General features: G+C 44.1%; 1 protein-coding gene across 1 annotated transcript in view; it reads right to left on the bottom strand.

Moving 5' to 3' along the window:
- Window positions 1-14,681, bottom strand: part of si:dkey-156n14.3 (zinc finger protein ZXDC) — a 124,229-nt gene that overhangs the window by 92,127 nt on the left and 17,421 nt on the right. Inside the window, exons 3-5 of the mRNA XM_037678688.1 lie at window positions 729-807; window positions 508-638; window positions 266-436 (exon numbers count right to left, since the gene is read on the bottom strand). Of these exons, the coding sequence (XP_037534616.1) occupies window positions 266-436; window positions 508-638; window positions 729-807 (381 nt within the window). The remainder of the gene's footprint in view (window positions 1-265; window positions 437-507; window positions 639-728; window positions 808-14,681) is intronic.

Genomic DNA, 14,681 nt, shown 5'->3' with positions numbered 1-14,681 from the left:
CGGTCAGATAGAAATGGCAGCAGTTTAACACATGAAGAAGTCAGGCCCCAGCAGTTTGTCTATGCAAAAAAATAAATAAAAATGCAGCCAAATCACAGAACCAGACAAATTAAATGGAATTCACTCTTAATAGTGTACAAAAGCCAGTTATATTCCAGTAAATATGTTAAAACCAAATGAAGACGGGTTTCATCAGAGCTCCACTGTGTTAATGGATTTACTGAACAATAAGGTGAACAAAGGAAGAACCCTGCTGGTCTCTAACCAGGACTGAGGTGGTGCTGTTTGAGCATGTGGCTCTTCAGGCTGCTGCGGGAAGAGAAGTGTTTGGAGCAGCTGGCTACAGGGCAGCGGGTCCTCAGGGTGCTGGCATCTTGTTTATGCTTCTTGGAATGAATGTACAAGCTGCTGCGTGCTGAAAACCGTGCATTACAACCTGAGAAAAGAGGACAGCACATGTTCAGATCACAAAAAACACCTTACAACTGAACAAGTTGTTTCGTGTACCTTCAGCATGGCACTGAAAAGGCTTGGTGCCCAGATGAGTGATACTGTGCCCCTTCAGATGCTCAGCCCTGGTGAAGGACTTCCCACATCCCTCCTCAGTGCAGACAAAGCGACGGTCGTCTTCATGTTTCCTGACAGATTCATTTATCCAATCACTTGACAAACATGCTGGTATTTGTTTAGTTTTGGACAGAGTAGAAAAACTTAAAAGAGAACCTTACCGTTTATGACGGAGTAATTTGGACATACTGGTAAAAGACCAGCCACAGCCTCCAGAGTCACAGACAAATGGTCGTTCACCTGGACAAAGTCAGAGGTTTATTTAGCGGCGCACATGGGCTACACACTTCTCACCACAAGACAGTTGATAACCAGTTAAAATTACTTTCAGAAAGGTTGCCAATTCTAATGCATCTCATTTATCAGAAGAAATATGAAAAATGATTGGGGTCATAACCATAGGCGTCGCAACCATTATATGTGAAGGGGACAAGTCTCCCCCACATTAAAAAAAATGTTCATTTGGACGCCCCCACTTCTACTATAAAGCATTAGTTCAGTCTGCGCAGTTTCTCTTTCTTCGTGAACAAATCCATTCCACTTGATTAATAGGAGAATACTCAGGCCACTAAAACTCCACTCCAGGTTTTCCTGGTTACTTCCAACTCTAAACACAGCAGCCTGTTGCCAAGGTCACAATATACGGTGGTCACAGAATATTGTGCAACACCTGCAGTGTTTCTGTGCGTCTCCTCCTGCCTCGGCATAAAAAGCGCACAGGTGGAGGAGATGGAGACACCTCTGTGTTATTCGCTCACCAGTTTAGTATGCTTAGTGTGGGCAGTTGTTGACCAGGGGGTTGATCATAAGCATATATTCATGTTAGGAGGATGCTTGAGAGGAGCTACGTCTGTAGCATCTTAGCTTAGCAGTAACTGTGACGTTGTAAGACGCTGCAGGTGTAAGAGACGCTGTGTGTTCAGGTGTATTAAAGTTGAAATGGCTTTAAAACCCCACACCTTATCGTCCTCAAGCTTCATGAGAAACATCATTTAGATGAGTAGTATTGAACACAAGTAAAAAAGTCCAGTTGTGATATTTTTTATTTATTTTAAACGCAAATAGTGCCGATCTGATGCTGTATATTAAAGTGTATTAAAGTTAAAATGTCTTTAAAACCCACAGCTGAATTTACACAAACGTGCTGAGAAACATGCTTTAGATGTGTGGAATTAAAGGAAATCTAGTTGAAATGTTGCTTTTTTTGTACACTAGTGAACACCTTTTTTTTACGCGCGCACACACGTGCGTGCACGCACGCACACCTACACACATTGTGTCCCCCCCACATTACGGATGCTTCTGACGCCCTTGGTCAAAACATAAGCACAATATTTTCACATATCAGCTTGTGATTGGACAGCCAGAGCACAAACATTTCTGACTGGCTCTCAACCTTATTTAAGAAACAAGATGACTATTCAGTGTTTGCATATCAAAAAGAAAATTATTAATCATAAAATTATAATACATGAACTATTTAAAAACTTTTGGGATTTTTCCAACACCTTCACATTTTGGGAGCAAAACAAAGTTGAAAATGAATGACGGATGTGAAACTGAAGCGTCCCTGAGGTAGACCTTGTCTTAATTTTAGATTTAAATTACAAGCATGGGGGGCATTTATCCCCATCTCAAGAAGCTTCAATTTACAGATAATACACTGTATATACGTGATGGGAGAGTGGTGGCGCAGAGGTTAGAGAAGGTGGGCCTGTGATCAGAAGGTCACCGGGTCAACTCCCTGGACCAATATCCCTCATCCCCCTACCCCATTTACCCTTTATTTATACAGGTAGGGTGTAACGGTACATTAAAATCACATTTCAGTTTGGTTCAGTTTCAAGGAGGGCTCGGGTTCATTTTCGGTACAAAAAAAAAGGCCAAAATAAAGACTTTAAAAATGTTTATTTTGAAAATATGCCAAGTAAACAATACATTTGTATAAAAATAAATATTTCAATTCAATTGAAAAATACTTTATTAATCCCAAAGGGAAATTATTTGTTGTTGTAACTCGTTATCCTCATTTCATTGAGATGTTATAGATACTGATGGCTGTAGACAGGAAGAATAGACTACTAGACTGAGGAACAGCTTCTACCCTGAGGCTGTTATAGACACATGAATCTCTAACCAGAATAATCATTGTGAAAAAAATCACATCATGTTGCTGCTGATCTGTTTCAACGTTTTTGTGTTCATGCGTGCTCATCTGCTTACACAGACTCAAGTTCATGTTTGTGCTGATGTTCAATGTGTTTTTATGCTATTAGTGCTTAGTGTATATTTAGTTGATGTTTTTCTAGCAGGTGTCATTTTTTTATGCATTTATTGGTACAAAGTTATGTTTACATAAAGTAGCCACCAAACAATACTGAAAAAAATACTTTGTTCTTTTGTAGCTGAAGGGGTCATACGACTCGTAGACTGTAGCTTAAATTAGTTTATTTTGTTTACATTTTTGTTCTTAGTCATTCCACACTTGGATATATTTACTAACCTGCAGGTATTTCAGCACACCACAGCTTATAATGCTTAGTGATTAAAAATGTTGTTTAGACTAGATGAAGATCCCTGATGGATATCTAAATGTTTTTATACTTTATGGAGCTTTTAAGGAACTTTTATTTGGTTCAGTTGTTTCTCATGACTTTAATACATCATTGTTTTTCTTATACATGTTATTGTTGGATGTAACTGGGACCCCGTGTACATAATTTTGCTCCACCACATGTACCACATGAGGTGCAAATGACAATAAAGAATCTCTGACTCTCTGACCTGCTCCCACAGGTGGGACATGTCCCTGGAAAAGTTCAGAGTTCACGCATCACAGACTTTTCATTCAACCTTTATTTAGACAAGTAAATCCCATTGAGCCTCGCGGACTCATTTACAGAGACCTGAAAAAAACTTCTTAGCTGGAGGTGATCTCTGGTGGATTTCCCTGAAGAGGAAGAAAACTCAGCTGCTATGTCTGTCCCAGACTGAAAATAAAACACAAAGAGGTAAAATATGAATTAAGATTATAATTTAAAATTAAAAAAGTTAATTAGATAATAATAAAATAACAATACCTCTTCTTGAACAGTCATCGTTTGTTATGAGGTGGTTGACTCTCTCGTTCATCATCAGGGCAGGGCTTTAAATCTGGGCTCCAGGGCTTATTGACAATATCAGTTTTAGCTTTTTCATTAAGTGCTGCTACAACTGTTTGGCTGAAGTGTTGACGTGATGGGATGTCATAGCGGGGTTCAATAACTTTAAAGCCTGCGCATCAACAACAGAAACGTAGATCCGGAGCTTTAAAAACTCCTACAGCTTGTGTTATTGCTCTGGTCCGAGCTGAATTACCTGATAAAGGTTGTTTAAATGCTGCTGTTATCGGTGTTTGCACCAAGCTGTTAGAAGAGATGTTCACGTTCGGATGATGTCGTTTCAAGAGTGTTAAGTTAGACATGTTGCCTGCTGCAGAGCCAATCTTCATGAAACAATGTCGACACACAGCTTAGGATTTGTTCACTTGTCTTTTAACAAGAAAGCCATAATGTTCCCCAACAGGAGACCGCAACGAGATGCTAGGCTGCTAATGCTGCGCCTGCTGCAAGATAATAGCGCTGTGCTGAAACACGCTTAGGAACTTTAGTTCCGCGGCGCATAATCTCTCGTTAATAAAATTTAATGAGTGAAAATAACTGAAACGGTACGCACGTGGACCGAATTAAACATACCGTACCAAAACGGTTCAATACATCCACGTGTACCGTTACACCCCTAGTACTTAGGGCTAGGCGATATCTTGATATTTTTAAAATATCAACATAATTTTATTTGCTATATAAATTGACATTATTTTGATATAAACGCTATAGTTCTACTTGAAACTCTGCCGGCTCTGCTGTTCTTTCTTCTCCCACATGCCGCCCCCTCCTCTCACTCACTCCATACTCAGCCCCTACCCATGTGCTCTCCCCCTGGTTCCTGCTTCTCTCCAGGTGGAACATACGGTGGCCCTAAGGTGTAAATGAACAACATCTGAAAAAACAGAATTACATTAAGCCAAAGTGGAAGTGGCCAGAATCACATTAGAAAAAACGGAATAACATTTGAAAAAACGTAATTACATTAAAACAAACAGGAAGTTTTTTTTTACTGTATTAACAGCATAAAACCGAACAACAGAACAATACACAGTACACACACAACGGAGATGTGTGTACTGTATATTCTAAAAAAAGAGGTTGTTGGGTCCTCTGGATGTTCAAAAAACAACAATAAATTAAAGCTGCAAGCAGCATTGAAGGCCCTCGCAGCAAAGCGCAGCTCCGGCCTTACGGAGACCGCGGGAGCTCCAACGACTCCGCCCAGTCGCCATCATCAATGCTCTCACGCCATTCCCGGATGCGTCCACCAGGGTGCGCATATGCCTAAACTTTGCAATCGCCTTCCACCCATATCAGTATGAGAGGGGGCACACTTGAGTCGTATGTTAAACCACAATATCAATATATTTGGACGTGCTCATCGATTATGCACCAAAAATCTGGTTCCGATCGGATTTTGTATCACTGAGATATAACAGTTTGAATAATGTAGGGGGCGCACTTGAGTCAAAAGTAAAAACAATATCAATGTGTCTAGAAATGTTCACAGATGACGCACCAAAAATCTGATGATCAGATGATGTATCATTGAGATGTAACTGTTGGAATAATGTAGGGGGCGCACTAGAGTCAAAAGTTAAAAAAACAATACCAATGTGTCCATAAGTGCTCAATATTGAAGCACCCAAAATCTGGTTCAGATCGGATGTTGTATCACAGAGATATAACTGTAGGAAAAATGTTGGTGGCGCTGTGGAGGCTATTGGCCACTTATCATGGACATCTGTTCAAGGGGTGGATAATGATCGATCATAGTGATTTTGGTACACCTCGGCTTAAATCTGTGCAATTTAGAGCCAAACGTATTGCAACGGGTGTCGCTTCTTAATTCGCCACGCCCACATCCTCCAGCTATACCCGTTCATAATTTAAATCAAGTCAGACCATCTTATCTGTATTCTAAGACAGGATCATCCTGATTAGGTCAAGGGTGTCAAAGAGGGAGCATTCCAAGTAAAAAGACAGACTTCTTGTTCTGAGGGGGCGGGGCTTTGATGATGTCAAAATATGACCAGAGTGGACCGTCGGGTATTCACCAGGGATAAGTCATGCCAAGTTTGTTGCATTTCGTTCTTTCAATGTGCAAGTTATAGCGTTTGGAAATTTATGGCGTGAAGGGCAAATTTGAGGCCTGGCCACGCCCCTTTACCAAAATGAAACCGAAAGTTTTGGATAAATTTTACTCTCCAATGTCTTAAGGGCATATTAACCAAGTTTGAAGGCAATCACTCAAAATCCCTAGAAGGAGATTGTTAAAATTCACCATTAGAAATGCCCAAAAATGACCCATTGATCCAAAATGGCCTACATCCTGTTGAGTTTAGACCAGGGCTCCAAAAGACTTTTTCATAGGTCCTAAGAAGATAACACATGTTCACAGAGTTTCTGAATTATCGGTCGAAAAATGGCTTGGGGCTGAGGTTTAAAAATATTCTAGGGGGCGCTGTGGAGGCTATTGGCCAATTATCATGGCTTCTTGTTCAAGGGGTAGATAATGATCGATCATACTGATTTTGGTGCACCTCGGTTCAAATCTGTGGAATTTAGAGCCAAACGAATGGTGACGGCGTTACGTCTTACTTCGACACGCCCACATCCTCCAGCGAAAACGGTTTGCGCTTTAAAGCAAGTCAGACCAACTTGTTATATGTCTTCTAACACAAGATCATCCTGATTCGGTCAAGGGTGTCAGAGAGGGAGCATTCCAAGCAAAAAAAGTGACTTCCTGTTCTGAGGGGGCGGGGCTTTGATGACATCAGAATATGACCACAGAGGATTGTCGGACATGGGACAGGTATGCCCCTCCCTGGGCTGCCACCTTACCGTGGTGGAGGGGTTTGAGTGTCCCAATGACCTTAAGAGCTATGCTGTCAGGGGCTTTACACCCCTAGTAGGGTCATTCAAGGCAGACAGGTCCTAAGTGAGGGACCAGACAAAGTGTAGCCCAAACACCCCTATGATGAGTAAAATAAATAAGACTTGATGTTCCCTTGCCCGGACGTGGGTCACCAGGGCCCCACTCTGGAGCCAGGCCTGGAGGTGGGGCACGCGGGCGAGCGCCTGGTGGCCAAGCTTTTACCCATGGAGCTCAGCCGGGCACAGCCTGAAGAGGAGACGTGGGTCCCCCTTCCCATGGGCTCACCACCTGTGGGAGGGGCCAAAAGAATCGGGTACAATGTGGGATAGGTGGTGGCCGAGGGCGGGGACCCTGGCTGTCTGATCCTCGGCTACAGAAGCTGGCTATTGGGACGTGGAATGTCACCTCACTGGTGGGGAAGGAGCCTGAGCTGGTGTGTGAGGTTGAGAGGTTCCGGCTAGAAATAGTCGGACTCACCTCTACGCATGGCTCTGGAACCAGTTTCCTTGAGAGGGGCTGGACACTCTTCCACTCTGGAGTTCCCCCTGGTGAGAGGTGCCAAGCAGGAGTGGGCATACTTATTAACCCCCATCTTGTTGCCTGTGTATTAGGGTTCACCCCGGTGAATGAGAGGGTGGCCTCCCTCCGCCTACGTGTGGGGGGGGACGGGTTCTGACTGTCGTTTGTGATGTTGTTTGTGCTTATGCACCAAACGACAGTTCAGATTATCCACCCTTTTTGGAGTCCTTGGAGGGGGTACTGGAAAGTGCACCTCCTAGGGACTCCCTTGTTCTGCTGGGGGACTTCAATGCTCACGTGGGCAATGACAGTGAGACCTGGAGGGGTGTGGTTGGAAGGAACAGCCCCCCTGATCTGAAGCCGAGTGGTGTTCTGTTGTTGGTCTTCTGTGCTCGTCATGGATTGTCAATAATGAACACCATGTTCAAGTATAAGAGTGTCCATATGTGCTCTTGGCATCAAGACACCCTAGGCAGCAGTTAGAGATTGACTTTGTCAGCATCTCATCTGATCTGCGGCCACATGTCTTGGACACTTGGGCGAAGAGAGGGGAGGAGCTGTCCAATGATCACTACCTGGTGGTGAGTTGGCTCCGATGGTGGGGGAGGATGCCGGTCAGACCTGGCAGACCCAAACGTGTTGTGAGGGTTTGCTGGGAACGTCTGGCAGAGTCTCCTGTGAGACAGTTTTAACTCCCACATCCGGGAGAACTTTGAACACGTTCGGAGGAGCTGGGGGACATTGAGTCCGAGTGGGCCATGTTCTGTGCCTCTATTGTCGAGGCAGCTTACCGGAGGTAATCGGTGCCTGTCGCGGCGGCAACCCTCGAACCCGATGGTGGACACTTTCGGTGAGGGATGCTATCAGGCTGAAGAAGGAGTCCTATTGGGCCTTTTTGGCCTGTGGGACCCCGGAAGCAGCTGATGGGTACCGGCAGTCCAAGCAACATGCGGCTCGAGTGGTTGCTGAGGCAAAAACTCGGGCATGGGAGGAGTTTGGAGAGGCCATGGAGAATGACTTCCACATGGCTTCGAGGTGATTCTGATCCACCATCCGGCGTCTTGGGGGGAAAGCCGGTATGCCACCAACACTGTTTATAGTGGGAGTGGTGTGCTGCTGACCTCCACTCGGGATGTCGTGGGTCGGTGGACAGAATACTTTGAAGACCTCCTCAATCCCACCGGCACGTCTTCCACTGAGGAAGCGGAGCCTGGGGACTCTGGGTCGGGCCCTCCAATCTCTGGTGCTGAGGTCACCGAGGTGGTTAAAAAGCTCCTCAGTGGCAGGGCCTCAGGGGTGGAAGAGATTCGCCCGGAGTTCCTTAAGGCTCTGGATGTTGTAGGGTTGTGTTGACTTACGCGACTCTGCAATATTGCGTGGACATTGGGGGAAATTCTCCGGGATTGGCAGACCGGGGAGGTGGTCTAAAAAGGGGGACCGTAGAGTGTGTTCCAACTACAGGGGGATCACGCTCTTAAGCCTCCCTGGTAAGGTCTATTCGGGGGTTCTGGAGAGAAGGGTCCGTCGGATAGTCGAACCTCGGATTCAGGAGGAGCAGTGCGGTTTTCGTCCTGGTCGTGGAACACTGGACCAGCTCTACACTCTCAGCAGGGTCCTAGAGGGTGCGTGGGAGTTTGCCCAACCAGTCTACATGTGCTTTGTGGACTTGGAGAAGGCATTCGATCGCGTCCCTCGGGGAACCCTGTGGGGGGTACTCTGGAAGTATGGGGTACCAGGCCCTTTGATACGGGCTGTTAGGTCCCTGTATGACCAGTGTCAGAGCCTGGTCCGCATTGCCAGCAGTGTCGGGCTTGTTCCCGGTGAGAGTTGGAATCCGCCAAAGTTGCCATTTGTCACCGATTCTGTTCATAACTTATGGACAGAATTTCTAGGCGCAGCCAAGGTGTTGAGGGGATCCATTTTGGTGGCCTTAGGATTGTGTCTCTGCTTTTTGCAGATGATGTGGTGTTATTGGCTTCATACGATTGTGATCTACAGCTTTCGCTGGAGCGGTTCGCTGCAGAGTGCGATGTGGCCGGGATGAGGATCAGTTCCTCCAAATACGAGGCCATGGTCTTGAGCCAGAAAAGGGTAGAGTGCCCTCTCCAGGTCAGGGAGGAGGTCCTGCCCCAAGTGGAGGATTTAATGCATCTTGGGGTCTTGTTCACAAATGAGGGCAAAATGGAATGTGAGATTGATAGGCGGATAGATGCAGCGTCTGCAGTGAAGTGGGCGCTGTACAGGTCTGTCGTGGTGAAGAGAGAGCTGAGTCAAAAGGCGAAGCTCTCAATTTACCGATCGATCTACGTTCCCACCCTCATCTAAGGTCATGAGCTTTGGGTTGTGACTGAAAGAACGAGATCTCGGATACAAGCGGCCGAAATTAGTTTTCTCCGCAGGGTGTCTGGGCTCTCCCTTAGATAGGGTGAGAAGCGCGATCATCCGGGAGAGACTCAAGAGTATAGCCGATGCTTCTCCACGTCGAGAGGAGCCAGTTGAGGTGGCTCAGGCATCTGTTTAGGATGCCTCCTGGACGCCTCCCTAGTGAGGTGTTCCGGACACGTCCCACCGGGAGGAGGCCCAGAGGAAGACCCAGGACACGCCGGAGGGACTATGCTTCTCGGCTGGCCTGGGGACGTCTTGGGATTCCCCCGGAAGAGCTGGGCCAAGTGGCTGGGGAGAGGGAAGTCTGAGACTCCCTACTTAGGGTGCTACCCCATGACCCGACCCCGGATAAGCGGAAGAAAATGATGGATGGATGGGACAGGGATGACTCATGCCAAGTTTGGTTGAATTCGGTCTTTCAATGTGGAAGTTATAGCATTTGGAAATTTATGGAATGAAGCATAACTTTGAAGTCTGGCCCGCCCCTTCAGCATGCTCCGAAACAAACCGTTTTGATAACTTTTCGTCCCTCATGCCTTTTAACCAAAATGACCAAGTTTGGAAGTGATTGAGCAAAATTTCTAGGAGGAGTTCGTTCAAATTTGCCATGTATGAAAAGTGTAAAACACCCAAAAATGACCCTTTGACCCAAAATGGCCGACTTCCTGTTGGGTTTAGGGCATACCTCCAAGAGACTTTGTTTCTTGATTCAGTGGGCTCTACCTATGTACCCAATTTCAGCTCTGTACGACTTACCAGTTGTCCTATCTCACATTACGGGGCGCTGTGGAGCAGTTTGGCCACGCCCACTTTTGATTCCATTAAAATACTAAAATTTCACGCGGGGGACAATTTTGGGTTAAGTTTGGTGAGTTTTCAGATATGTTAACCCCTCCAAATTAGAGTTTCTTTTGGTCCAAGAATTAAAATAATAAACACTACAATTACAATAGGCCTTCGCAGCGCTTCGCTGCTTGGGCCTAATTACAATAGGCCTTCGCAGTGCTTCGCTGCTCGGGCCTAATAAATAAAATCGTAGAAACGTTTCATCTTTCATCCGAAAAGCTTCTTCAGTCTGACGAGTTGTATTCAGCTCAGTCTTATAAATAACATATTTTCATAGTGGATCAACCAGTTTGTTGTTGACATTCAAAACTAGTTGATAACATGACCAAGGAGGACTATCAGCCTAACAATGGATCGTCAGCATCCTGATGGCTGCTTGCTATCCACAGGGGGCTGAGTGACACTAAAAATAACAGCATTGTAAGAGGGGGACAGTTGAACACGGAGGCCTCCAGAGGACCTGACTTAACTTTTTTTAGATTTTTCTACCTGGATTATTTAACGTGCATCACAATGTACTGTATATTGTTCTGTTTGGTTTTATGCTGTTAATAAAGTAAAAAAAAAAAAAAACTTCCTATTTGGCTTAATTTAATTATGTTTTTTCAAATGTCATTCTGTTTTTTCAAATGTAATTCTTTTTTTTCCTAATGTGATTCTGTTTTTTCAAATGTAATTCCGTTTTTTCAAATGTAATTCTGTTTTTTCCAATGTGATTCCGGCTACTTCCGCTTTAGCTTAATGCAATTCTGTTTTTTCTAATGTGATTCCAGCCACTTCTGCTTTGGCTTAATGTAATTCTGTTTTTTCTAATGTGATTATGTTTTTTCAAATATAATTCTGTTTTTTCAAAAGTTGTTCATTTGCACCTTAGGGCCACCGTAGGAACGGCTGCCCTGTGGCACATAGCAGCCATAACTGGATCTCACCAGAGGACATTGACTGATTACAGTGACCTCGAGAGAATCTATAAGCGCTGTTGACCGCTCTCGTCTCCGACTGCAGAATGTCTATGTAAATATGAGCTTGTTTGTGAGGTTTTTTTTTTATATTAAGAGGAGTTTTTTTCTGAGGCAAGAAAAAAAAAGTCTGATAGGATTTTTTTTCCCCTCCAACTCCAACTTGTAAATGAGTCTTCGAGGCTCAATGTGATTTATCTGTTTAAATAAAGGTTGAATGAATAGCAGCCACAGAATTGAGAGAGAGCAAGACGCAGAACTGGTGAGTAGGAAAACAAATAATGGCTCTGTTATTTGGAGATGGTTCGGATTTAATTTGTCAGATGTGAAACAGAAAAATGCCAAAAATAAGTCCCGATGAAAATGTTCGAGCACAACAAACCTTTTTCACCGTTTAAAGCAGCGCTATAAGTGAAGTTTGAAGCGTGTGTTAAACTTGGAGCTGGAGCTCCGGATGTGGAGCTTCCTTCCCTGAGACAAACTACAAACTCTTACCTGTGATGTGCCTTATAAGAAGTGACGTGAATAAAACAGTGTCTTATTATATCGCTAAAGACACGATCCTAAGCGGCTAAAAAGACGGCTGTTAGCCGCTAAGGACTGTATCTTTAGCGATATGATAAGCCGATGTTTAATTAATGTGGCACTACCTCCTCTCACTGCAAGACTTGAAAGTCTGTGGACAGTAGTTCTTATTCTGCCCGTCTGCACAGCCACCTTCAAGCAGCTTCAGGAGCTCTCCTCCTCCCTCACAAGCAGACTCTCATTGCTGCAGTTCACACACGCTTACTAACATGGTGAAGGCGATGCAGCTGCTGAGGATTATTACTTAATATATGTTAAAAAAAGGTCTAAAACTTTAATATATGTAAATAGTTTATTTTTTAGACATTTATTTTGTACAGTTATAGCTGTTAATAAATGTGCCTGTGTGACAATTGGGACAAAGCTTTGACTCAGAAATATATTTTTGTTATTACTTTATGGAAAGAAAAAATATTGACACATATCATATCACCATTTTTCTTAAAATATCAAGATATTAATTTTGGTTCATATCGCCCAGCCTTACAGGTAGTCTCATTGAGTCACGAGCTCATTTTCAAGAGAGACCTGTTTTTATGGGATGGGGTTAAGGCCCTTGCTCAGGGGCCCAGAGTGGGGCAAATGAGGGTGGAGGCAGGTGCTCCACACAGAGGTCTGTGGTAGCTCAGTGGTCTGTGGTTGTGTCAGGAAGGACATCTGGCATAAAATTAAATCGCCATGTCTTCGTGTAAGTTTGTTCCCTGTAGTGACCCGAGGAAGGGAGCAGCCCAAAAGAAGAAAAACCCCATCACCATCACCCCATCCTCTTGTGCCATGCCCTGCCTTTACAGGGCTTTTGTATCTAAAATCTAACGTTGCATTAACCGATCATGCGTTCGGACACACACACGTCCGACTGGTGACTGAGCATGACCAAACTCTCGTTAGTAGAACGGGTGCCACCACCGGAGCACGCATAGCATAGCCTGTTTTTTTCACTCTCTCAGGTAAACTCGCAGTTTCTACAGCTTTAGTTCAGGGAATCAAACTATATTAACACACAAAAAGTTTTTTTATGCATATTTATATGTATGCAGAAATCTCTCAGCCTGGTAAATATAAATGTCAAATTTTAAGTTATTCTGTACTATGAAAAGGAAATATAAGAAGATAACAGTGATTTAAAGGCAAAAACACCCTTTCAGTTACACTGACTTGAGTTTTATTACTGTAATCACATTTTGACTTGTGAACGCCACACTAGCTATGTTTACATGCGCAGAATTCTCTGACCGGATTGAAATGTGTTCTGTTTGAATAATTCAAATGTGTTGTTTACATGGGCACAATCTGTTCATGATGAGCGTTTACATGCAGCGGGCTTTGTTCTGAACAGCAGTACTGACATGCGCAGAGTGGTAAACTCTCCTTAAAAAAAACACCGAAGAAGAAGTTCTACTTCCGGGTGAACGTAAACAAACCTGAGCACCCAAAATGGACCCGCGACAGGTTTTAATGATGTTGGAGACGTTATTGCACTCCCTGACTGAGCTACAGGTAATAGAAATCATTTTGAGCTCTTTAAAAGTTTCTAGTAGAAATGTTGTGTCGTTCACCGACCAGTTTTACTTCCCTGACATGCTAATATTATTAGCGTTAGCCAGGCGGAAATGGCAAAGTCGCACATGAGCAGTCAGGTCAGTTTTTCACTATCAGATAAAAACGAACAGATCAAGCGTTTACATGCGCACCGATCGGGTTTCGGATCGGCGTAAACCACCCGTTTCGTTCTGATCACAAATTATAACGGATCGCGCCGAATACACAAAAAATAACCCGAACGGAGCGTTTACATGACACACTTTTATTCCGACCGGCCATTTGATCCGGTTACTTATGTCCATGTAAACATACCCACTGTGAGGGTTGTTACAATTGAAATTTCTAATTTCTTAACTTTGTCAAGAAAAGTATTGGAACATTAAAAACTGTGGTGCATCTGCTAAATAATTTAAATAATAGTATTAATCTTAGAAAACTCAGAAGACTGGCATAATTAGAACTAAATGTTATTAATGCCGCTCAAACTGTTGAAATGTTTGGATTTGTGTGTGATGGAACTAAACAGGAGAAAATACAGTAAATCATGTCTTCCGTCCTTTTCAGGGACACCACCAAGTCATTGGTTCAGGTATGTTGACGACACCTGGGTTAAAATTAAATCTCAGGAAGTCCAACATTTTACTGACCACATCAACTCTGTGGATAAATACATCAAGTTCACACGAGAAGATGTAAAAAATGGCAAGTTGGCTTTCTTGGACTGTGAGGTCTCAGTCTCTGATAGAGGACATTTGCAAATCGAGGTGTACCGCAAACCCACCCACACAGACCAGTATTGCAGTTTGACTCCCATGACCCTTTGGAGCACAAGTTAGGAGTCATCAGGACTCTGTATCACAGAGCAGACAGCATCCCCACTAACTCGGGAGCCAGGCAGAAGGAGAAATCCTACACAAAACAGGCTCTAGAGTAATGTGGATATCCTAACTGGGCCTTCCTGAAAGCAGAGAAGAAACCCAAACAGGACTCCAGTCAGCCATCAGGTGAAAAGGAGGAACCCAGACCCAGACCAGTGGTCATTCCGTATGTTGAGGGAGTATCAGAGAAACTGAGACGTTTATTTTCTAAACAACGTCCCAGTGGCTTTTAAACCCCAAAATACATTACGGCAAAGACTGGTTCATCCCAAAGATCCAGTCCCCCGGCACAAACAGAGTAATGTTGTGTATGCTGTTCAGTGTCAGGAGGGCTGTGATCAGTCTTACATTGGGGGAAACTAAACAGCCACTGGCC

The sequence above is a fragment of the Nematolebias whitei genome, chromosome 7 (genome assembly GCF_014905685.2).
Source record: "Nematolebias whitei isolate Nwh7 chromosome 7, NemWhi1, whole genome shotgun sequence".
Taxonomy (NCBI): Eukaryota; Metazoa; Chordata; class Actinopteri; order Cyprinodontiformes; family Rivulidae; genus Nematolebias; species Nematolebias whitei.
This window is presented reverse-complemented; position numbering and strand designations above follow the sequence as displayed.